Genomic DNA, 23344 nt, shown 5'->3' with positions numbered 1-23344 from the left:
ACGGTTCCATTTTTTATTAATTAATGCAGATTAGACTTTCCTAATCCAGTAGATTCTTTAAGAAAAACTACTATTATATATGATTGAAAATAGAAATAAAAGATGGGTGAAACGAAGGGTCACTTGTCTTGTGTACCGAGTCCATGATAAGTCCATAACAATGACGAAACATCAATAAACAAAAGAAAACGAAAAAGATAAAATAAATTAAAGTGAAGATCACATCACATGTGAGGATCAACACAAAGGGTTTATGTGAGTAATGGGACACCAATACTGATATTATAATGTTTGTTGCTTCATTTTAATACTTTACGAGGTCGCTGAGTGCGCTACGTGGCAAATGTCCATCCCTTGTAGGTGCAGCAGCAAACGTGATAAAGATTCCGGAACTGATCACCCGTCGGCTCCTCCACTTCTGTATACAAAAATACTGCATATTGTATGATAATTTATATTCATTTAAATTTTATAACATTCCCTGTTTTTCTGTTTGTTAGTGTAGTTTATAAACTGTGTGTACGCATCTCTGTAGTTTAGTATTAGTGAATCATGATGTTAATTAAGATCGTTCCTGGGTTGATTTGCCAAAATAATGCGATCCCTGACATGGAGGAATAACGTTGTATTTTTTTTTTGTAAACTAATAACGTTGTATTTTGTTGTTGTTGTTTTTCTTTCTTTCAGATTTCCATGGATACATTGGGCAGTCGTTGATGAAACTAAAGGTTCTGTAGATATATATCTTGTAAATGTAGTATACCAAATCAATGACTATATTTAGAATTACGAGTATTCACAAATTTTTTATCGAATAGCATTAAGCTATATATATTCCATCCTTTCCCGTAAAAATAAATCTAAAAACATCCACGGATATTAAAAATATAATGAATATTTACAAATGAATTTACTACTACATATTTTTTTAATAACCATCAACCTATGATATTCAACTAAATTAAATTTTATCAATTGATATTTTTCAAAAACATATAAACGTATTTTAAAATATAAAAAAACTATTTTTGCTTTAGAAGAAAAAGATTAAAAATATAGTTACTTTGGAGAACGGAATGAATATATATTTGCCTCGCAAAATACAGTATTCGTTTTTATAAAGAAAAAAAAACAATATTCATTTGCACCAAAAAAAAAAAAACAATATTCATCTCGTTGCATAATTCAAAAAAACAAATAAAAAATATTCATCTCGTTGCCGACGACGGCGATTAGAAAATCTAACGGCCAGCGTCCTTCCACTTTGCGAACTACTATTCGTTGGAATCGTAAACGCAGAAAAAAAGCAGCGTTTGTCATTGGACCACGTTGTCCAATCTCTTTCGCTCACGCACGATCTGACGTCAAAGTGTTTTTAATACCTTATCGGGAATAAAATAATCCCCGCGTCCAAACAGTAGAAACCCCTCTTTATATCGCGACGAGTGTCACGCCTAGGACACATGTCGCTCCCTCCCTCTCTATATTTCTCAGATCTTTTTTTTTCTTTTCTCAAAAAGGAAATATCGAGAAAAATAAAGAAAAATAAAAATTCGAAGGTAAGGAAAAAATAAAAACTTCCATCACTGATTGGTTTCTTGTTTCAGATTCGTTGATTGGATCAGAATAATGAATTTTCCCGCCCAATATAAGCTTATGATTGGTCGTTTTGGAGAATTGTTTCAGATCCTCTGTTTTCACTCTTTGCTCTGTTTCGAATTTGATTAAAGATCTGATATTTATTTGTTTGTTTTACTTGAAGGATTCAAAGCTTGAATTTTTAAGAGATGGGTTCTCGATTTAACTTCGTTGACGACGCAAAGCAGCCAGCTTTGGGGACTGGTGTTCCTCTGACGAGACAGAACTCTGTTTTCTCGTTAACCTTTGATGAGTTTCAGAACTCATGGGGTGGTGGGGTTGGGAAGGACTTTGGGTCCATGAACATGGACGAGCTCTTGAAGAACATATGGACAGCTGAGGAAAGCCACTCTATGATGGCCAACAACACCAGTTTCAACAACACTTTTAATGGAGGTTTGTCTGTTGGTGTGGGAGGGGAGCTTGGTGGTGTTGGTGGGGGTTTGCAGAGACAAGGGTCACTTACTTTACCTCGTACCATTAGTCAGAAAAGAGTTGATGATGTCTGGAAGGAGCTGATGAAGGACGATGACGCTGGAAGTGGTGGTGGAGGAGCGAGTGGAGTTCCGCAGAGGCAACAGACGTTGGGGGAGATGACTCTGGAGGAGTTCTTGGTGAGAGCTGGTGTTGTTAGGGAAGAGCCTCAACAACAGGTGGAGAGGGTGGATCACTTCAACGGTGGGTTCTTTGGATTTGGAGGTGATGCAGGGCTGAGTTCAGCTCGTAATGGGTTTGGTCCTAACCTGGTGAGACCGGATCTGCTGACAAATCAAACTCAGCCGTTGCAGATGCAGCAGCAGCAGCCACAGAAGGTGCATCAGCCGCAGCAACTGATCCAGAAGCAGCAGGATGTAGCTTTTCCTAAACAGTCTACGATAGCGTTTTCCAACACTGTTGATTTGGTCAACCGTTCTCAACCTCCAACACAGGTGTGACTAAGAACTTGACTATGTTGTTATTAGATCATGTAGTTTTAATGTTTGAGGACTAAGCTCAGAGCGGGTCATAGGCTAAGCCTAATGAAACATTCGTGTGTCATGTCTTCAAATTTGTATATACATAATCCCCCAAATTTTTTAAAAAATTATTTCAGTTTTCCATACTATTGAAATCTTTATTAAATCGTCTATATTTCCTGACTAACTGTTTTGTATTTGTAGTTATGTTTTAGTTTATTTGACCATGGTTTGTGTTTTGCCTTTAGGAAGTGAAGCCTTCAGTTCTTGGAGTTAGGGACATGCCTATGAACAATAACAACCTTCTTCAGGCTGTTGATTTTAAAACAGGTGTTACGGTTGCAGCAGTATCTCCTGGAAGCCAGATGTCACCTGATCTGACTCCAAAGAGCAACATGGATGCGTCTTTGTCACCTGTTCCTTACATGTTTGCTGGTCGAGTGAGAAAAACAGGCGCAGTCCTGGAGAAAGTGATTGAGAGGAGGCAGAAAAGGATGATTAAGAATAGGGAATCAGCTGCAAGATCACGCGCTCGCAAGCAAGTGAGTGTCCATTTAAATCTTGGAGACTGAAGAAACCTTAAAACCACTGTCTGGTATAGTTCTTTTACTTTTTTCATTTTGCTGTCTGACAGGCTTATACGTTGGAGTTGGAGGCAGAAGTTGCACAACTGAAAGAGCAGAATGAAGAGTTGCAGAGGAAACAAGTGCGTCTCTGCTTCTTCCTATCTCAATTTTTTTCTATTGGAATATATTTTTTATTTTTTCATGAGGTTCTGATTAATTGAACCAAATGTTTCATGCAGGTTGAAATTATGGAAAAGCAGAAAAAACAGGTACTATCTCTTGTATTCTTAAGTCTAAGCTTTTAGTCCAATACTGTAAGCAACACGATGAAGTGAAGTATAACATCACATCTTAACATTAAGTACGGTGCCTACATCTTTTGCAAGACTAGTCCCACAAGTTTTGAATATTTAACAGAGACTATCTCATTTTTGTTCTTGCAGCTTCTGGAGCCAATGCGTCAGACATGGGGATGCAAAAGGCAATGCTTGAGAAGGACACTGACAGGTCCTTGGTAGAGAGCTTGTTTATGAAGCCCTCCAAGGAGCTCAACAAAAGAGCAGAAGCTATAGAAACAACACAGAAAGTAGAAGCTAGCTTTGTATGTAACTTAGGCAGGTGTTTTCTGTGGGGGTGATTGTAGGTAAATGAAGTGTGGCCGATTTGACTAGATCAACACTCTTTTTTTCTTCTTCTGTTTTCTTGAAGCATCTTTTGGTTTTATGTTCCTGATGTAATTGATCTTGATGTTGCTTTCTAGGACGTGTCAATGTCTTAGAAACATCTTTGTGACTTAATCATAGTGGATTTGTCTTGTAGCATATATTATCTCTGTGGACCTCTTTTTCCTATTAATAATTTTGGGACCGTAAGACAAGAGTGAATAGATTGATGGAAACATCAAGTTAATAATCTCAAATTGGTAATAAAAAATGTTTTACAAAACTAACTTAAATGGCAAAATTTTCTTGTAGAAGCAGTGGAGACATCTTCTAACTGTGTATCTTGATCAAGATGCCTTCAAATTCCCTCTATACTCATGGACAAGTCCTTCTGAAACACTTATCGCTCTACCATGTCCAAACAGCTTGCTAACAATAGCTAGAGAGAAATTAGTAACAGTTGCCAGCCCCAAACTTGTAATCACGTTTCCATCTATAACAACTTCTGCTCCTTGGATCATTTGGTCATTCGCAGGCCCTTCTGTGTCTGAGAGGTACTCAGCTGTTCTCTTCTCCTGCAATAGGATTCAAAATCATGTACAGTGTTTGCTCATATCCAGGACAGAAAAGAACAAAAGTTTTCTTCAATTTACCTTGAGTAAACCGTGATAAGAACCTGAATTTAGTTACATCATTAAAACCATTTTCACAGAATCTACAAGAATTAGCCAACTTAAACAGCACTCCATAGATACAGAAACTATAACTAAAAATCAATTATCATCAAGTGACTTACACGAGGTGTGTGGTTTAGAGACCAGTCAATGCTATTAAACTCTTCCGTCTTAGGATTCTGGTAACCATCGCGTAGAAGCTAGATAAATGATTAGAAAAGAAGACTGTTACATATCAAGATGGATAAAGAAAAGAATGATCCTACAAGTGAATTAAGGACAAAAACCAGAAGCTCTTCAAGCGATTTGGCTGTGGTTTCTCCAAAGAGCTGGTTAGCCAGGGAAAGAGCAAACTGAAAAGAAGGGTCTGGTCCACAGCTAGTTGTAAGCTCCCCTGACACCTGGATGTTTGTCTTAACAGCCCAGAATGTAGGCAGCTTCCCGGAAAAAGCAGGATGTCCTGTTGTCTTGCACAATTAACTAAACTAAGTTTAGAAATCAAGTAAACAGGACACAAAGATTACTTACTAGCTGACACACAGTCTAAGCCTTTAGAATGTTGTATGATTTATATAAAAAATCTATACTATTAAAACACGATACTCTTTCGGCTTTTTCACTAATTGCCCATAGCTTTTAGTCTAAATGTATCTTTCATTAAGGGTAGTTTGGACACGTTGAAATTGAATCATTTTCGTTAACAAATAATGTGTAAGAATATAAGTAATTTATTTTCTCCAGATTTTTTTTGCTATATTCTCTACTATTTAATGTTTTAATAATAATTAAAAGTAACCAAATATAGCTGTTTTGAAGCTGTTTAAATGTCATTCCTTATTTTACTTTTCATTATTAATTAATTTCAACCAAAAACTTAATTTAGGAAATATTCCAAAAAAGTATTTACAGTAATTTTCTTAAGATATACTCACTATAACTTTTTTTTTATTTATTATTTAAAGCTTATTATATTCAAACTTATAATTTTACTACCAAAGTGTTATAAATTTATAATATAATATTTGTAGTATGATTTATATGAAAATAAAATATCAAATCTATATAACGATGAATGTTAATACAAAATCATGTAATAGTAAATATTTATAGTGGGGTATGTCAATTAAAAAGTTGTTGTAGTCTACACGCAAGGTTTTTTTTCTTATATACATATTATATTTAAATATTTGTAGTGGAACATTTCATTCAAAAAGTTGTTGCAATCAACTGACGAGATATTTTCTCTCCTAATTTTATGCATTTAATATTTAATGTTTATAGTAAAATCTGTCAACCAAAATTCTAGTGCAATACACTCACAAGCTATTCTCCTTTACCTTTACTAAAAAGATATACCAAAAATAATCTTACCTTATAAGCATAATATGTTTTGAGAAGAATATTATATTTCAAAGTTTCTCGTCAGAGCTATATCATTTAGAAAAGTTTACTAATTTACTATATATGACATTCAAACAAGAAAAATGAAGTCACAGAATGTTTATGATGTTATTTTTTATGCTTTCGATTTAGTAAATTTATTTTATTTTAAAATGTTAAGACTTTGTATGTTTGCATCTATCTTTTGTTTGCTGGTTCTAATTTTGGTTTATGTGCAGATGAACTATCATAATGATTCCTCTTTTGAAGACACATATGATTCCATCATTCTTCATTTTCTTCAGTTTTTTCATGTGAACTAAACAATTGTCTTTTCTATTAATCTCTGGTAAATTCATTATCTTCACATTTCATATTGTACAGTCCACCTCATAGGCAAGATCTTGATCGATGTGATGTGATATTTTTTGCTTTCTAGTTCCACTTCATTCCTTTTTTCTTACATGTCTAATTAACATTGCAAAGTGCTAATTATGCATTTATGTCAGTGTCATGGAAACAAAGAGGCTGAGTAGAATATCACCAGAAGCACAGTCTAATTCAGCACTAACTCTCCTCTATCTCTTTTCTCTCTCGACCCTTCTCTATACTCGACTTCGAAGAGGAATCATGAAGCTGAGATGTGATCTTGGATCTTATTTGAGCTGGCCTTTCATTGGAACACTTAAAGAACATAATATATGAGTTTCTCTTCAAAACATCTTCCAGTCTGCAGTCTGAGACGTTCGAATCATTGACACAATACCATTTACCAGGACCAGAATTCTATATACATTTAATTAATCAGTATATACATTTAATTAATCAGTAACCATAAGAGTTAGCTGAAAAATTTAAATCACTACCTGAACATATGCAGTATAGTGCCCAGTCTTAAAATCTGATCCTATATGCTCAACAAAACCACAAAGCATGTATTTTGGTTGGTCCTGCCTTTTTAACAAAGTAAGTAAATTTGAAAAACAAACATTAATTTAAGTTGAAATCTTGTACCTCGTTTGGTTTAGTCATGAATGTGGACAGAGTCAAATTATTCTTGAATAAAATGTGTGGATCTATCTTACCAACTCGCTTAACCCTCTGTAAAAAAAAAGTAACAACAATACTTTTTGCAAATTGATTTATTAACAGAAATATAAAGCTTACTTTGAGATGTATAATGAGAACCTCAGGTGCTACTAGAATTGAGTTCTACATATCTTTGTCTTTGTTTCTCCTACAACTAAAAATGGAACATTTTTTTTATAAAAAAAATAAAAATAATCATATGTGGTATAGCTTACCTTTGACATTCAAAGCATACAAGCTCCTTCTCAAAGTTTTTTTTTCCATTGCTTCCACCAGTGTGCTTGCTATAGGAAGACCAACATGGTTAAAGTACACCTCATTATCAGATTCACATTGACATGCTGAACATTTATAGTGTTGGTTCTCAACACCACCAAAATATCTTCAGAAGGACATGCATAAATCAGCTGGATGAGGAACTCATGAGCATCTTCTTCTCTATCTTCCTCAAAGTTACCCCTCCAAAATCTGAGACGCTTTACAAAATCGCATGGCATGTTACTTGCATCTTCCCCACATTGTTTACATAACATGTATTTCCTTCATTCTTGAACCCTAAGGTAGTCTTAGACAGCTGTAGATATTCAACAACAAAAAATTAACCATAAACCCTAAAATTGCAGAGATTTTGCCCAATGGTTGGAGAAAATTCTATTATATGATGGAAACTATCTACCTAAATAAAAAATATGTTATTGGATACGAAAAATATAGCCATCAAAAAACTAAACTGAAAAATAGAGAAACATTAGGGAGATTTTAATAGTGCATCTAAGATAGGTCTCATTTTCTCTAAACACTAATTATATAACTATATTCCATGGTAGGAGACGATCTACTGTTTTAGAGTCCAAACTGGGCATCTTTAAAATTAGAAAACCGGATCAGACACCAATTTGGCTTTTTACCAATGGTTGGACCAAGTTCTAATATATGATGTAAATTATCTACGTAAGTAAAAAATATGTTATTGGATAAGAAAAATACAGCCATCAAAAAAGAAAACTGAAAAATTAATAGAGAAACATTAGGGAGATCTTAATAGTGCATCTCAAATCTCGTTTTCAATGCAATCCTTTAAGAAAAAATATCGAGAATTAGGGTTCGACGATGTGCCCCACCACTTTTTTGTATCTGGTTGGTGAATAATAATGAGCACTTGATAATAATACCTTACAAAATTCTTTTTCTTTAAAGTATATTGACCTTTTCTATAGGTTGCAATTTGATTCAAACAGTATTTGATTCCAGTTGTTGAATTAAATTGTTTTAACAATACTAAGGGTTAACCCGGATATTTTGGTTTTCAAATGTTAACTATGTAAATATTATTTTGGATGTTGTATTCAAGTTTAGAATCAATCATGTTGTAATCTCAAACTGGTAATACAAAATCTTATACAAAACTAACATAAATTGCAAAATTTCTGGTAGATACACTCGAGATTCAGGATCAGCAGGAGGAGACATCTTCTTACTGTGTATCTTGATCAAGATGCTTTCAAATTCCCTCTATACTCATGCACAAGCCCTTCTGAGACACTTCTTGCTCTACCATGTCCAAACAGCTTACTAACTATAGCTAGAGAGAAATTAGTAACAGTTGCGAGCCCCAAACTTGTAATCACGTTTCCATCTATAACAACTTCAGCTCCTTCGATCATTTGGTCACTTGCAGGCCCATCTGTGTCTGAAACGTACACAGCTGTTCTCTTCTCCTGCAACATAATCCAAATGGTGTACAGTGTTTGCTCATATCTAGAACAAAAAAAAATCTTAAATTCACCTTGAGTAAACCATGCTTATGCAGGACAGTAGATGAAGAGTTAGTAGCTCCATATATTCGCCCAGCTTCTTGTTGTTCTTTGAGTAGCTTCTTGATAACTTTGGACTTCTGTAGACGTTCTGAGCCAGCATGGCCTCCCTAGATAATCCCATCAATAGAAAGACATCAAAAGTTAACTCACCATGTAATAAAACATCAGTATATAGCTCTAATGATCTTGATGTCTTACAGGAAGAAGGATTAGATCATATGCTGATTCAGCAGCTTCACCAATCAATTTGTCAGTAACAATTTTAGTGCCTCGTGAAGCCGTAATCCGCAAAGATCTTTCAACCGATGCAACAGTGACATCTACTTTGGCTCTTCTAAGAACATCTGCAATTGTGACCACTTCAACCTCTTCAGATCCATTAGCTACCGGCATAAGAACCTGAATTTAAATATTTATTTACACCATTAAAACATTTTCACATAATCTACAAGAACCAGCCAACTTTCTAAGCTGTCGTATTTAAATGAGCGTGAAAGAAGAGGGAATTGGTTATAGCTTCATGCTGACTTACACGAGGTGTGTGGTTTAGAGACCAGTCAATGCTATTCACCTCTTCAATCTTAGGATTCTGGTAACCATCGCGTAGAAGCTAGAGAAATGATTAGAAAAGAAGAATGTTACATATCAAGATGGATAAAGAAAAGAACGATCCAAAACAAGTGAATAAAGATAAAGACCAGAAGCTCTCCAACAGATTGGGCTGTGGTCTCTCCAAAGAGCTGGTTAGCCAAGGAAAGAGCAAACTGAAAAGAAGTGCCTGGTCCACGGCTAGTCGTAAGCTCCCCTGAGACCTGAATGTTTGTCTTAACAGCCCAAAACGTAGGCAGCTTCCCGAAAAAAGCAGGATGTCCTGTTGTCTTGCACAATGAAATCAAAGTGATTAGTTACAATCTGATAATACAAATCCATTCCTTAAGCTTTTATACCTTCTTTCTAGTCAAAAGCCCCCATGGAAGAAGAGTCATAGCCGGAGCCATGGAGATAGCTCCGTACAACCGCTTCTCTTCAGCTTGTCTCTTCATGATCTTCTCCAAAACTCCACAGTCTCTTAACCTAACAGCACCAGGCATGCCTCCCTTTCCACAATTTGATAATAAATCAGCCAAAAGCAGAACAAGCAGGAGATGTTCTGTGATGTCTAATTAACTTACCGGCAAAGCCACTAGATCAAAAACTTGTTCAGCACATTTCGAGATTAAGACATCAGCAAGCAGCTTGGTCCCTGATGAGCCTTCAACTTCTAGCTTCTGCTCCACGGAGGCAAGAGTGACATCAGCACCAGCTCGCCGTAGAACATCGACTAAGACTACAGCTTCTATCTCCTCCGTACCGTATCCAATCGGAACAAGCACCTATATAAACGTGGTTTATCAATTTTTATCTCTCTCTAGGTAAATAAAGGTGGGAGCTTTAGATTCTGAGAAGGTGTAAAGGAGAAACCTTTTTGGGAATTGGCACGACGCCAACATCGATACTTAACGACGCTAAAGAAGCTCTGAGTCTTAAGCTTTGGGCTTTCCTTTGTTTCATTGGTGAATGAATCAGAGAGATTGAATGCAAACTCGGAGGAGCAACAGTCGCTGAGATAGAGCACATCGAAGAGATGAGTCTTGGCTCTGTTAGAGTTGGACTCAGCGAAGATATCATCGAAAGCGAAGATCTTAAAGAGCACAGTGACGTTTGCTAATGCAGCTAGAGAGAGAGAGAGCGTCTTATCTATTAACTCTACAGTTCTCGAAGTAAAGCGAAGAAGACGAATGAAACGCGGTCGTATCATCGCCGTGTTGACAGTTCGTTTACCTTCGAAACTTTAGAAAAAGTATCTTATTTGGTTTGCAATAGCAACAAGGCGCCCGTGGCCCAATGGATAAGGCGTCTGACTTCTAATCAGACGATTGTGGGTTCGAGTCCCACCGGGCGTGTTCCTTACTTTATATATATTTTTTTTGACAACAAAAAAATTCGTGCATTTTTTGAGTTAAATGTATAAACTAAATGAGTACAAATATGCTTATTGAAATGATTAGCTCAACCTTAAACTGTCTTTGGCCCGAGTTCATCAAGAAGAGGAAGAGCAGGACCTTCCCTGAAGCCGATCTTGTGAGCTACACCAGCCCTTGCTGCTGACCCTAGGATCGAGATCTGTATGCTCCCTGTTGGTGATGGAGACACTATCTGTCTGTCGAATCAATTGATTGATATCACAATGCTGAGTGTGCATTTTCACCAACCACCCTTATGTCTTTCGTTACTCTCCATTGACCATTGTCCTTCTTTGTGTTTTGCTTTCTATGTGAACAAAGTAATAATGTTTGTTTTGTTTGGGTTTCACTATATTATGTACAACATCTAAAATAAAATATAAATCATTAAGTTTTCTAAAAAGACATGAACTTATGCATAACTAAATAACTAATAGACAAAAGTCCATAATATTTTCTACTAGAGGAACCTACAAATAAAATAACCTGGAGGCCCCTAATACTAACCAAACCCAGTGAACAAAAGTAGCTGCTGAATTTTTTTTTTGTTTAGTATATTTTCGAAATAAACTAAGCGTTACATTTCAAAAATTGATAGATTTTCTTGAAAAATAGATAAACCACGAGAATATAGGAAAATCTCTTCATATTTTAAATATTTTTTTTTTCAAACTGATAAAAATCCATGATAATTTTGAATATTCTGTTTTTTTTTTCGGAAATATTTAGCATAATTATCTAAAACATCTCGTCATCAAAATATTTAAAAACAACCCTCAAATTTGAAAAAGGAAAATAACCATTTTTTCTCTACAGGAATATAAGAGATCGTGTTTTCTTATTTTCATATTATTTGCTTTTTTCCCCGAAGGTTTTCTCTGAAGTTGAGGGTAATCGTGTGTGCTTCAGATATACTATTCTTCTCGAAGTCCTTCTGTCTCTCTCTGGCCTCAGAGTATACATCAACTATATTCTGTAAGTTTAATTCCGCCTCTAGTTCTCCATATACGATCGTTCCTCATAAAGTTCAAAATCTTATTTTTGGGTCAATTTTTTCTTTTTTTTGTAAGAAACTATCTAGTTCTTTGTATCTCACCCAGAATTAGTTAAATTAAATTGAGTTGATGTCTATAAAGGTTTTCTAATCAATGTATATGTCACAGGAGACAACAATGGAGAAGCCAAAAGATCTAGACAAAATTTCCGGTTTGGTTGTTCAAGGAACACCGGTTAAGCCTGAACCGCCACTGAAATTCTATGTTCGACGAAAGCCTCCTAAGCTGCTCAATAAGTTACAAAACATGGATGACTCTGCAAGTTCTGGTTCTTCAGATTTCAACACAAACAATACAACTAAAGAGGAGTCTGTGAAAAAGAGTGAAGAGCCAGAAACTTTTAAAGGTAAATATTTAATTCAAACTGATGTTATTATCTATAGTACCACGCTTTTATTTAATTTGTTGGTACAAGTCGATATACAAAGTCTTGATGGCACACATGGGAAGAAAAACTCTAAAGAAGAAACTGAAGAGAAAAATGCCAAGTCAACAGTTCTTCAAGGTAAAAAATCTACTAAGAAAAATATAGTTAGCAGTTAGCACAAACATCGCAACTATCAAACAATGATAGTTTTCAATAACACTATATATTAGAAATTTTTTAGGTAGCTACAAATTGTCATGTATTGATCTTGTTTGTGATTGTTTTACTTGGTGGAAAGATGATTCACAACATGTTAATGGAGAAAGAAAGAAGAAATATTCTGAAAAGATATCCAAAAAGAGATTCCATAGGCCAATGATTATGGAAGATGGCAAGAAACCAAGGAATCCCACCAATCTTCAAATGAGAACTATATCTAATAAAAGGAGTAAAAAGCAGAAATGCGATGAAGATGAGTATGTAGTTGAGCTTCAAACTCCAGAAAAGCAGAGTTCTCCAAAGAGAAGAAAAAACAAGGCGAAAAAGAATGTTGCTCGAACGTTGCCGTTTGATGAAGAAGGTATTTCTGGTTGTCTTGAACTCAGTAGAAGTGTTTGGCCTAGTTTTCCAAAAGGCAAAAGGAGGATGACCACACTTCGCAGGATTGATTTTCATGTGTTGATATCACCAATCTCATTTCCTATGCCCATCTGGAAAAAGCAATCAAAAAGGTCTAGTCGAAAGAAAAATATGACCAGGTGGACTATGATTGCTCTATCTTATGAATGCATAGAAGAAACTTTGTCATTGGTAGAAATTCATCCAGATGATATAGGTAATCAACTATTTTTCTTTATTCTTTGTTGAAGTATTTTTATTATATACCTATCTAATTATTTGTTGATGTTGTATTTAATTTGATTATCTATATATTTCGGACAGATATAAAAAATATGGCACCAAAGCTGAGTTTGATGCATTCTAACCAGAAAATAACAGATGGTAAAACTTTTATCTTTGATAATGTTTTGAAGTGTTTGTTTAAGTTCTTAGAAAAGAATAGATGATAATAATTTTGCAATATCAATTATATGATTTTTTGTTGTTGTTGTGTAGGCTCGAATGAACACTTGAAAAAGGCTAAGAAAATTAGACGTCAAGATGCTTCTGTTCAGACTAAAGGTAATGGGTGTTTATACAATTTATTATATATTCATAAAGTCTGATATTTTCTCTACTATATCTAGTTATATTATGTATATATTGTTTTTACATATGTACTCATAACATAATCAATTTTACAGATTTACACACTGAAGAAAAGAAAGTTATGAATAATCTAACTCTACAATTAAATTATCAAAGGGAACACAATCTTCCATCACTAGCCGATGTTCCATTACACAAAGAAGGTAACCATATTTTTATTTTGATTTATAAGAAAAATAATTTTGATGTTTCATTACACGGAAACCAGTTTTATATTTCAAATTACAGGAGAAAAAATCATAAAAATCTTGCAAGTAGCTATCACTTTTGATTTAAACTTTGATTTGTTTTATAAATTTACTACATATTAGAAGAAGTAGTTAACTATGAACACCATCACTAGATTCACCTCTACAACTATCATACAGTAGTAACATGTATAGGTATAAAACAATTGAACATTTAAAGAATAATTGTATCTAGGATAAATAATAATAATAGGGTTCAACATATTAATTGCGTTGCAGACCACCATATCTTAATGCAGATACATTATAAATTACTAAGATATTAATTGCGGATTTCTTCTCTAGATACACTAATATATAGCGTGGTTGATTTGGTTACACATTATTAATTGTTTTGTTTTTGTTTTTGCAGATATACTTATGAAATCTGTTACTAACATAAGGCCTGAACAGTCTATTAAAAAGGCTACTAAAGGTGTTGCCAAGTTAATCAAGGAGATGGAGAAATTGAATATCAATCGAAGAGTAACAACTTTGGGCAAGGCAAAGAAAAAATTGGTTATTGCAAAAGTGAATCTTGATCCTGAAACCATTAAAGAGTGGGAGTTATTAATGGAAAACGATCTTCCACATCGTTCATATTCCAATGAGGAAAATACAGAGTCCAAGTGGAAAGGAGAACGAGAGATCTTTCAAAGCCGGATAGAACTTTTCATCAACCGGATGCATCTTCTACAAGGTACAATGTTATTATTTGTAAGATATTTTGTTAGCAAAAAAATTTGTGCATTTAATTATGTTAGTGGTTCTATCTTGTAGGCAATAGGAAATTTAAACAATGGAAAGGTTCGGTTGTTGATTCAGTGGTTGGAGTATTTTTGACACAAAATGTTTCCGACTACCTTTCAAGGTAAAATCTGAATCAATTTACAAAACTTTGATATGAAATATTTTTTTTGCTCTAACAACTATTTTCTACAGCAATGCTTTCATGAGTGTTGCTGCAAAATTTCCGGTGGATGCAAAAGAAAGTTTGGAAAGCTTAGCATATTTCATCGAGGAACCTCAAGAAGTTAATAACTTAGTTGGTGATGGTCAAAGACCAATTCAGAATGGGAACGATGATGCTAAAAACTCACTCGGATCTGTCTCCTTACAAGAAAATTTAGAGCATGAGAAAGATGCAAAAAGAAAAAACAAAAAAACAGGTATCATGGAAGATGAGAGTGTTGATTGGGAGAGTTTGAGAAAAATCTACACAAAAGAAGGATTTAGGGATACAATACATATGGACACTGTTGATTGGAATGCTGTAAGGTTATCTGATCAACAAGTTCTTGCTGACACCATCATGAAACGAGGACAACATAATGGTCTTGCAAGAAAAATCTTGGTAAGAAACTATTTTTGTTTAAAACCTTGGTGATATATTATTTTACAGATACTAAAATGTCTTTTTTTTTTTCTAAAGAAATTTCTCAACGACGAAGCAAAACAAAATGGAATCGTGGATCTTGAATGGCTTCGAGATGCTCCTTCCGACTTAGTGAAGTATGTTTGTGTTGATTTATTTAATGTTATTTAAGCTTTATATTGGAAAAAGTCACTAAAACTTTTGTATTATCAGGAGATATCTATTGGAGATAGAAGGAATAGGGCTAAAGAGTGCTGAGTGCGTGCGACTTTTAGGACTTAAACATTCAGCTTTTCCGGTACGAAATAAAATTATTAAAAATTCATATCTATAATCTATTTGTTATCTTTTAACGATCATTATCTCTTGGATGTGTATAGGTTGATACAAATGTTGGACGTATAGCAGTTCGTCTTGGTTGGGTTCCTCTTGAACCTTTGCCAGATGGTGTTCAGTTGCATCAATTATTTCAGTTAAGTATTACTTTTTTTGCTAAAGAAATTAGAAATATAAGCAATTAACACTTTACTCTTTTTCAATTAGGTATCCTTCAATGGATTCAATTCAAAAATATCTTTGGCCACGACTATGTAAACTACCTCAAGAAACACTGTAAGTTTAATATTATTTTTAACAAACTAATCATTTATGATATCATATATAGACATGTATTGATTATCTTAGTACTTTTATTCTTATAGGTACGAGTTACATTATCAGATGATAACATTTGGAAAGGTGCACCTTTTCATTATGATATTTTTCAGTTAAATACATATCAGTACTCATTTGGATTAAATCTTGTAAACCACAGGTCTTCTGTACGAAGGTTATTCCTAATTGTAATGCATGTCCGATGAAATCAGAATGCAAATATTTTGCAAGTGCATACGTCAGGTTACACTCTTTCTTCTATACATTAGGATGCACTTTAATACGAGTATCATTGCATGTCTCTTTACCATTGCCTGTGTACACAAAAAGAAGAAATATGTTAGTTTATTTAATTTACTTGACAATAACAAACTTGAAAAGTCTCATTTGTTAGTTACATATATAATTACACATAATTTTGCAAGCAAAACAAAGCTCTCTTTAAACCGTTTCTAGTTCTCAAAAGGCAACCATATAACCAAAGAAAAATTATTTTAACAGACGTTGACTTGCCAGTTTTTTTCTCTTTCAGTTCCAAAGTTCTTCTCGAGGGTCCTGAAGAGAAGACACAAGAGTTCCAAGAGTCCCAAGAGTCACAAGAGTTCCAAGAGTCCCAAGAATCACAAACTTCATATTGTCATGATAACGATGCAAAGATGACATCAAAGATAAACTCGATTGAAGAATGTGTTTCCACTGAATGCAGTAATCAAACTAACTGTTGTGAGCCAATAGTTGAGTTCCCCTCTTCTCCAGCTAGAGAAATTCCAGAGTTGCCAGACATTGAAGACACTCCTTGCAGAAGTTCTTGTCGGTCTAATGCTGCAATTCCTGGAATCAATATCGACATTGATGCACTGAAGAAAAACGTAGTGGATGTATTTAAGAAAATTGGAACGATTCTCAACGGTTCTGATGATGAGATTTCAAAAGCATTAGCAGTAATGACCCAGGAGAATGCATGCATTCCAATGAAGTTGCCTCGTAAAACAAAGTACTATGACAGATTAAGAACTGAACATGTGGTGTAAGTATTGTTTATCTACTTTTGCAAGATTATCATATTATGGGAATATATAATCTACTTTGTTTTGCAGATATGTGCTTCCTGATAACCATGAGATCCTCAATGATGTAAGTATATATATACTAAAGATTGGCATCACTTTTGTATGATCTGTTAGAATATTAATATGATTTTGTTATGTATTATAGTTTGAGAGAAGAGAATGTGATGATCCTAGTCCATATCTTCTTGCCCTTTGGCAACCAGGTATGGTAAACACACAAAAAACTTTTATCATCATTCACATAAGCATAAACTAATTTTTCATTCGATTTTTTTTTTCTAGGTGAAACGTCAAACTCGTTCATGCCACCAAAGAAGAAATGTGACTCAGATGGAACAAACCTCTGCGTGATTAAGACTTGTTCTTATTGTTGGAATATACGAGAAGAAAGTTCAAACACTTACCGTGGAACAATTCTGGTAAAAACTGAATTAAAAGACTTATCATTCTAAATTTCTAATAACTCTATTGACTTGAACTTACATGGATCAATGCAAATTGAACAGATCCCTTGTAGAACAGCAATGCAAGGTGGTTTCCCACTTAATGGCACATACTTTCAAACCAATGAGGTAAGTTTATTTTTTCTGCATTGTATTGGTTTTCACTGAACTGAAAACTTTTTTTTTCCAGGTTTTTGCAGATCATGAGACGAGTTTAGAACCTATTGTGTTTTCTAGAGAGTTATGTAATGGGTTGGAGAAGCGTGCGCTATATTGTGGTTCATCAGTGACATCCATTTTTCGGATGTTAGACGAAACAAGAACTCGACTATGTTTTTGGACTGGTAACAAACGTTGTCTAGTTTCGAGTTTTATTTAATTATTAAGTTGAAATATATGAATAACAATATGATGGTGTGATGTGCAGGATTTGTATGCATGAGAGGATTTGATAGAAAGCAACGAACTCCAGAAGGACTCGTCCGCAGACTACACACCCCACCCGATGAGAGAGGAGAAAAGCACATGAGAGACTGATCGATTTGTTTCTTTATTATTAGTATTTTCTTTAGTTATCAAAGAGGTTGAAAAAACTCTTTTTAAGTAGTAAACAAGTTTTTCTTTTCATCTCATATATTTTGTTCAAAATGAAGTTAGATAAGTTCATCTTCATACCATTCAGCAATAGGATATAGAAAAAACATACCACGATCTTTCAATAGGTGACAAATCCAAGAGAGAAAGCTGCAACATCCAAAGCAACTTTGGATTGGGTCTTTGCCTTTCTTGATATCAGACGCTGTAAATTGCTTCTCATGGAAATAAAAACCTGGTTACACAACAATAAGAGTAATAAATCATCTTTGAAAAAAACAGCACTAGAATGAGATGATGATATAAGCCGGACACGACTCCTACAAACTTCAACAACATGTAATATACATTCTGTTCTTGGATGCAAAAAGTTAAATTCAAGAAAATCCAAATAACTTCAACAACATGTAATATACATTCTGTTCTGAATATGCATTTGGAGATATATTACACTACTAATTGTTGTCTCCACCAAGATTAATTAAAAAGTCCCTTCATTTGAAAATACAAAGCTCAAGCTCAAACAATCGACCATTTCAGCATCTATACAATCTATCACATCGAAGTTAGAAACTTATAGAGTACAACGAGCTTACCATAAGAACAGCACGAGAGACTAGCTCTGAAATGGCGCAAAGGAGAGCAGAGAAAGGAGTGAACAGCGAATCCATGCCTCCTCTTCTCTCCACCGATCAGTTTTGGGCCTAAACTACTATGGGCTTTATGTTTCTTTCTTCAGCCCAAATCCAAATGCTAAAGACGCGTAACCGACAAAAACCGTTGATAATTAAACAAGAGGGAAGGTCAATTCCGTCAAATCACCCGGTTTACAGGTCCCGGTCTAGTCCATCCATATAAAACCAATCAATCTCCCTCGGTGGCCTTCGTCGTTTCCCATAAGACTCACCGAGTCGACTCGTTTCCCCCAAATCACCCGCCGGCACCACAACCACCTGTGAGCCCTTCGTCAACCCAAGCTCGGATTTCTCCATGGAGATTTCCTCTGCTGAATCCGAATCGCTTTCCATCTCTGGCGCGGCGGCCGAGGCCGCATCGGAATCGTCGGTATCTTCTCCCTCGTCCTCCTCCCTCTCCGCTTCGAGCCAGACCTCTCCCACCGCCTTCTCCGCCGTGGATCCCGCGTCTGCGACGGCCACAGCTTCCAGATACGTTGATGATGACGAAGACGAGGAGGACGTTTGCAGGATCTGCAGAAACCCAGGGGAAGCGGATAATCCGCTTCGGTATCCGTGCGCTTGCAGCGGGAGCATCAAGTTCGTGCATCAGGATTGCCTCCTTCAGTGGCTTAATCATAGCAACGCTCGTCAATGCGAGGTCTCGTTTGGTTGTTTATAAATTGATTATTTAGGGTTCTTGATTTGATTTTGCAGAATTTTAAGATAATCTAATTAAAAGCTTAGGGTTCATGATTGATATGATTTCAATTGCGTGATTGAATCTTGATTTTAATCTTTGCAGGTTTGTAAGCATCCGTTTTCGTTCTCGCCAGTGTACGCTGAGAATGCTCCAACGAGGCTCCCTTTCCAGGAGTTTGTAGTTGGGATTGCGATGAAAGCTTGCCACGTGTTGCAGTTCTTTCTCCGGTTGAGTTTCGTGCTTTCTGTGTGGCTTCTCACCATTCCCTTTATTACGTTTTGGATATGGCGGTTGGCTTTTGTGAGGAGCTTTGGGGAAGCTCAGAGGCTGTTCTTAAGCCACATCTCCACCACAGTGATTCTCACCGACTGTTTGCACGGGTTCTTGCTCTCGGCGAGTATTGTCTTCATTTTCCTCGGGGCGACTTCTTTGAGGGATTACTTTAGGCATTTGCGGGAGCTGGGAGGACAAGATGAGAGAGAAGATGAAGGGGAGAGGAACGGTGTTCGTGCTGCGAGAAGACCTGCTGGACAGGGTAATAGGAACCTTGCTGGAGAGGGGAATGTTGAAGATGCTGGAGATCAGGGTGCTGGTGTTGGTCAGGTCAATAGAAGGAATCCTGAAAATGTTCTGGCGAGGTTGGATATACAAGCAGCTCGTCTCGAGGCTCAGGTTGAACAAATGTTTGATGGTTTGGACGATGCTGATGGTGCTGAAGATGTTCCGTTTGATGAGCTGGTTGGAATGCAGGGTCCGGTGTTTCATTTGGTTGAGAATGCCTTTACTGTAAGTTGAATGTTTCTCCTCCTGTGGATTTATTTTTCTTGTCTTTGCCTCACATTAAAATCTTCATTTTTTTTCAGGTTCTGGCAAGCAATATGATATTCCTTGGTGTTGTGATCTTTGTGCCCTTCACTTTAGGACGGGTTATATTGTATCATCTGTCGTGGCTTTTCGCTGCTGCTAGAGGACCTGCCCTGACCGCATCAATGCATTTTATAGATTCAGCATTGGAAAATACAACTCTGAAGAGTGCGTTGACTTCTGTCTCAAATTTGACTAACGAGGGCCAAGAAAATGGACTGCTTGGTCAGCTCTCAGAGATGGTGAAAGTCAACGGAAGTGAACTGAACGGGGCAAACAGTACTCTATCTGTCGCTGCTGATCTCTTAAAAGGTTCTGTAACAGGATCATCGAAGCTATCTGATGTTACCACCCTGACTGTTGGGTACATGTTTATAGTCTTTCTGGTTTTCCTTTACCTCGGGATCATTGCACTGATTCGTTATGCCAAGGGTGAGCCACTGACTGTTGGGAGATTTTATGGTATCGCTTCTATGGTAGAAGCCGTACCATCCCTCCTTAGACAATTCTTGGCAGCGATGAGGCATCTGATGACTATGATTAAAGTTGCCTTCCTTTTGGTCATCGAGCTTGGAGTCTTCCCACTGATGTGTGGGTGGTGGCTAGATGTTTGCACAGTTAGGATGTTTGGTAAAACAATGTCTCACAGAGTACAGTTTCTATCAATTTCTCCACTGGCAAGCTCGCTTGTTCACTGGGTTGTTGGAATCATGTACATGCTGCAAATAAGCATCTTCGTTAGCCTTCTTCGAGGGGTACTGTGTTTTCCTTGGTCACAATTTTATTCTAGAAAGAGGTTTATCTCTTCTGCTATCTAATATTGTTTTCTACTCTTGTATATATTGCAGGTTCTTCGCCCTGGAGTCTTGTATTTCCTTCGTGATCCCGCAGATCCTAATTATAATCCATTCCGAGATTTGATTGATGATCCAGTACACAAGCATGCTCGGAGGGTTCTGTTATCTGTTGCAGTCTACGGCAGTTTGATTGTCATGCTGGTATTTTTACCAGTCAAGCTAGCTATCCGGATGGCTCCTTCAATCTTCCCGCTCGACATATCGTAAGTGATATTTGCTTATCTTCGTTTTTGGAGATCTTGTGTTTGTTTAAGTCTTTACTAACTTTGGATATATGCAGTGTATCCGACCCATTCACTGAGATTCCGGCCGACATGCTTCTGTTTCAAATATGCATACCATTTATCATCGAGCATTTCAGACTTCGGACCACAATCAAGTCCCTTCTACGCTGCTGGTTCACCGCCGTCGGTTGGGCCCTTGGTTTGACAGACTTCCTCTTACCAAGACCAGAGGACAACGTTGGTCAGGACAATGGAATTGGTGAACCAGGAAGGCAGAACAGAGCACAGGTCGGTGGACCTGACAGGGCCATAGCTGCGCTTCCAGCAGCTGATGACCCTAACAGAAATCTCCTCCGTGCTGGTAATGTCAACGCCGGTGAGGAATATGAAGATGATGAAGAACAATCTGATACAGAGTAAGTTCCTTGCGTTAGAATGGCATTAAAGTTTTTCTTGATGTTTGGAATTTTCACATGCTTGGTATATATAGAAGATTCTGAAATGAACGTCATGTTTTTAGCAGGTACAACTTTGTGATCCGGATAATCCTTCTACTACTCTATGCATGGGTTACTCTTCTTCTCTTCAATTCAGCATTGATAGTTGTACCAGTTTCACTCGGACGTGCTCTGTTTAGTGCCATCCCAGTTCTCCCAATAACGCATGGCATCAAATGCAATGGTAAATTTGTGTTTAAATTTGATCTTGTGCTTCGTTCTTTCAAAAGGATACACCAATTTTAACAGAATCTTCTCCTAAATCTGTAGATTTGTATGCTTTCGTTATTGGCACATATGCCTTTTGGACTGCCATATCTGGGGGAAGGTATGCTATCGAGCATGTCAAGTCGAGGAGGACTTCAGTCTTGCTTAACCAAATATGGAAATGGTGTGGGATTGTCTTCAAGAGCTCGGTACTATTAGCCATATGGGTAAGTGGTTTTGTGCTGTTATTTTCTATTCAGAATTTTGAGATGCTCCAAGCTCATTTGACTCCTGATTTTGTGTTTTAAAATTGGTGACTGAACAGGTTTTTATCATTCCGGTACTAATCGGACTTCTGTTTGAGCTCTTGGTTATCGTCCCAATGAGAGTCCCAGTAGATGAAAGCCCTGTCTTCCTTCTGTATCAAGACTGGGCTCTTGGCCTCATCTTTTTGAAGATCTGGACTAGACTGGTAAGTATTTATTTCCGTTAGCTATTTTTTTACCGCATAATAATTATATATCTTGTCACTTAAAGAAGGACGACCATGGACAGGTAATGTTGGATCATATGCTTCCGATAATGGATGACAGCTGGAGAGCAAAGTTTGAGAGAGTAAGAGAAGATGGATTCTCGAGGCTTCAAGGGTTGTGGGTACTGAGAGAGATTGTATTCCCTATCGTGATGAAGCTTCTAACAGCATTATGCGTTCCCTACGTCCTGGCGAGAGGAGTGTTCCCGATGCTCGGATATCCGCTAGTTGTGAACTCGGCGGTCTACAGATTCGCATGGATAGGTTGTCTCTCGGTGAGCCTCTTTTGCTTCTGCGCAAAGAGATGCCACGTCTGGTTCAGAAACCTTCACAACTCCATCCGTGATGACCGTTATCTCATTGGTCGGAGGCTCCATAACTTTGGGGAGGCTGCCCTGGCTAACCAAAACCTAAACCAGAGCAGTGAGGATGCTGGAGGAGATGGTGGGGTCTTGATAGGACGTGAGGGAGATGCTGATACTGGGCTTAGGCTCAGACGTGCGATCCAACAAGAAGCTTAGAAAAGAGTAGTGTTGTGTCAGGTGGTGAACCAAACAACCGTTGGAAACTGGTCACTGAGTCGTTTAACATTTGTGTACTTCTACTTGATCCGTAAGGGATTGGCTTTAAAAGATTTTTTATTTGTCGATGTGTAAATTATATATATCCGTTTCTCCTTTTTGTGTGTGTTATTAAAACTGAAAGATCTTTAGAAATAAGTTTATAACGCTTCGTTAGTTCATATTTCTTTTGTAATGTTTTTGGAAAACGATTGCTTTTTTCAAATTCTATTTTCTTTCCAAGGGATGGCTCGAGATCACTTAACTAATAACAAGTCAGAGCAGTTATCTTAAGCACACAAAAATAAATCAATTGTGTCGATTGAAATATTACTGTTGGTCCATACCCTTGCGTGGTGTTGCTGTAATGCACTTTTATCTCACATC

General features: G+C 36.5%; 4 protein-coding genes, 1 long non-coding RNA gene and 1 other non-coding gene across 12 annotated transcripts; 4 read left to right on the top strand and 2 right to left on the bottom strand.

Moving 5' to 3' along the window:
• The first annotated feature begins 1469 nt into the window (after nt 1–1469).
• Nucleotides 1470–3983, top strand: LOC106313324 (ABSCISIC ACID-INSENSITIVE 5-like protein 6). 4 transcript variants are annotated; one of them, XM_013751123.1, is made up of 6 exons: nt 1470–1559; nt 1763–2567; nt 2843–3136; nt 3229–3300; nt 3400–3429; nt 3604–3983. In XM_013751123.1, the coding sequence occupies exons 2-6, from the start codon at nt 1788–1790 to the stop codon at nt 3676–3678; spliced, it is 1251 nt and encodes a 416-aa protein (XP_013606577.1). In that variant the 5' UTR covers nt 1470–1559; nt 1763–1787; the 3' UTR covers nt 3679–3983. The 4 variants fall into 4 exon arrangements, 3 of the variants coding, with proteins under 3 accessions (XP_013606577.1, XP_013606568.1, XP_013606583.1); XM_013751129.1 differs by lacking the exon at nt 1470–1559 and adding an exon at nt 1643–1663; XR_001264362.1 differs by lacking the exon at nt 1470–1559 and having other exon boundaries at nt 1574–2567; nt 3400–3521.
• A 139-nt stretch (nt 3984–4122) lies between these two features.
• On the bottom strand, nt 4123–5023 carry LOC106313346. Of its 2 annotated transcripts, XR_001264364.1 has the most exons (4): nt 4784–5023; nt 4619–4696; nt 4476–4537; nt 4123–4397 (listed from the first exon to the last, which is right to left on the bottom strand). It is a non-coding gene; the product is annotated as an uncharacterized LOC106313346 (long non-coding RNA). The 2 variants fall into 2 exon arrangements; XR_001264363.1 differs by having other exon boundaries at nt 4619–5023.
• A 3280-nt stretch (nt 5024–8303) lies between these two features.
• Nucleotides 8304–10543, bottom strand: LOC106324795 (protein DJ-1 homolog C). Its single transcript, XM_013762781.1, has 8 exons — nt 10244–10543; nt 9955–10155; nt 9730–9879; nt 9481–9660; nt 9315–9392; nt 8981–9181; nt 8752–8889; nt 8304–8683 (listed from the first exon to the last, which is right to left on the bottom strand). Exons 1-8 carry the CDS (start codon nt 10448–10450, stop codon nt 8456–8458), a joined length of 1383 nt encoding a protein of 460 aa, XP_013618235.1. The 5' UTR covers nt 10451–10543; the 3' UTR covers nt 8304–8455.
• Nucleotides 10544–10652: 109 nt separating this feature from the next.
• On the top strand, nt 10653–10725 carry TRNAR-UCU. Its single transcript has one exon. It is a non-coding gene; the product is annotated as a tRNA-Arg (tRNA).
• Nucleotides 10726–11624: 899 nt separating this feature from the next.
• On the top strand, nt 11625–17911 carry LOC106303543 (DEMETER-like protein 3). 2 transcript variants are annotated; one of them, XM_013739813.1, is made up of 23 exons: nt 11625–11760; nt 11949–12186; nt 12256–12345; nt 12506–13042; nt 13150–13209; nt 13324–13389; nt 13512–13619; nt 14077–14403; nt 14484–14574; nt 14646–15057; nt 15136–15215; nt 15292–15376; nt 15459–15550; nt 15622–15690; nt 15780–15816; nt 15893–15975; nt 16265–16759; nt 16830–16866; nt 16948–17005; nt 17085–17221; nt 17309–17374; nt 17436–17589; nt 17673–17911. In XM_013739813.1, the coding sequence occupies exons 2-23, from the start codon at nt 11958–11960 to the stop codon at nt 17780–17782; spliced, it is 3423 nt and encodes a 1140-aa protein (XP_013595267.1). In that variant the 5' UTR covers nt 11625–11760; nt 11949–11957; the 3' UTR covers nt 17783–17911. The 2 variants fall into 2 exon arrangements, with proteins under 2 accessions (XP_013595267.1, XP_013595261.1); XM_013739807.1 differs by having other exon boundaries at nt 11949–12345.
• Nucleotides 17912–18829: 918 nt separating this feature from the next.
• Nucleotides 18830–23200, top strand: LOC106303556 (probable E3 ubiquitin ligase SUD1). 2 transcript variants are annotated; one of them, XM_013739824.1, is made up of 9 exons: nt 18830–19174; nt 19319–20002; nt 20080–20835; nt 20929–21140; nt 21218–21577; nt 21682–21842; nt 21929–22092; nt 22191–22337; nt 22421–23200. In XM_013739824.1, exons 1-9 carry the CDS (start codon nt 18830–18832, stop codon nt 22916–22918), a joined length of 3327 nt encoding a protein of 1108 aa, XP_013595278.1. In that variant the 3' UTR covers nt 22919–23200. The 2 variants fall into 2 exon arrangements, with proteins under 2 accessions (XP_013595278.1, XP_013595286.1); XM_013739832.1 differs by having other exon boundaries at nt 21685–21842; nt 22421–22918.
• The last annotated feature ends 144 nt before the right edge of the window (nt 23201–23344 follow it).

This window comes from Brassica oleracea, chromosome C1 (assembly GCF_000695525.1).
Source record: "Brassica oleracea var. oleracea cultivar TO1000 chromosome C1, BOL, whole genome shotgun sequence".
NCBI classification, from domain to species: domain Eukaryota; kingdom Viridiplantae; phylum Streptophyta; class Magnoliopsida; order Brassicales; family Brassicaceae; genus Brassica; species Brassica oleracea.
The sequence above is the reverse complement of the archived record's forward strand: the minus strand, read 5'-3'. Positions and strand labels throughout refer to the sequence as shown.

Bases quoted from the DNA above. Each gene is read 5' to 3' on its own strand.
- LOC106313324 (XM_013751123.1), top strand. From the start codon at position 1,788: ATGGGTTCTCGATTTAACTTCGTTGACGACGCAAAGCAGCCAGCTTTG. The intron at 2,568-2,842 runs GTGTGACTAAGA...TTTTGCCTTTAG, and splicing joins GTTCTCAACCTCCAACACAG to GAAGTGAAGCCTTCAGTTCT. The intron at 3,301-3,399 runs GTGCGTCTCTGC...TGTTTCATGCAG, and splicing joins AAGAGTTGCAGAGGAAACAA to GTTGAAATTATGGAAAAGCA.
- LOC106324795 (XM_013762781.1), bottom strand. From the start codon at position 10,450: ATGATATCTTCGCTGAGTCCAACTCTAACAGAGCCAAGACTCATCTCT. The intron at 9,880-9,954 runs GTAAGTTAATTA...AATTGTGGAAAG, and splicing joins TTGATCTAGTGGCTTTGCCG to GGAGGCATGCCTGGTGCTGT. The intron at 9,393-9,480 runs GTCTTTATCTTT...TCATTTCTCTAG, and splicing joins AATCTGTTGGAGAGCTTCTG to CTTCTACGCGATGGTTACCA.
- LOC106303543 (XM_013739807.1), top strand. From the start codon at position 11,958: ATGGAGAAGCCAAAAGATCTAGACAAAATTTCCGGTTTGGTTGTTCAA. The intron at 15,377-15,458 runs GTACGAAATAAA...GGATGTGTATAG, and splicing joins TTAAACATTCAGCTTTTCCG to GTTGATACAAATGTTGGACG. The intron at 17,222-17,308 runs GTAAAAACTGAA...CAAATTGAACAG, and splicing joins CTTACCGTGGAACAATTCTG to ATCCCTTGTAGAACAGCAAT.
- LOC106303556 (XM_013739824.1), top strand. From the start codon at position 18,830: ATGGAGATTTCCTCTGCTGAATCCGAATCGCTTTCCATCTCTGGCGCG. The intron at 21,578-21,681 runs GTAAGTTCCTTG...TCATGTTTTTAG, and splicing joins GAAGAACAATCTGATACAGA to CAGGTACAACTTTGTGATCC. The intron at 22,093-22,190 runs GTAAGTGGTTTT...GTGACTGAACAG, and splicing joins CGGTACTATTAGCCATATGG to GTTTTTATCATTCCGGTACT.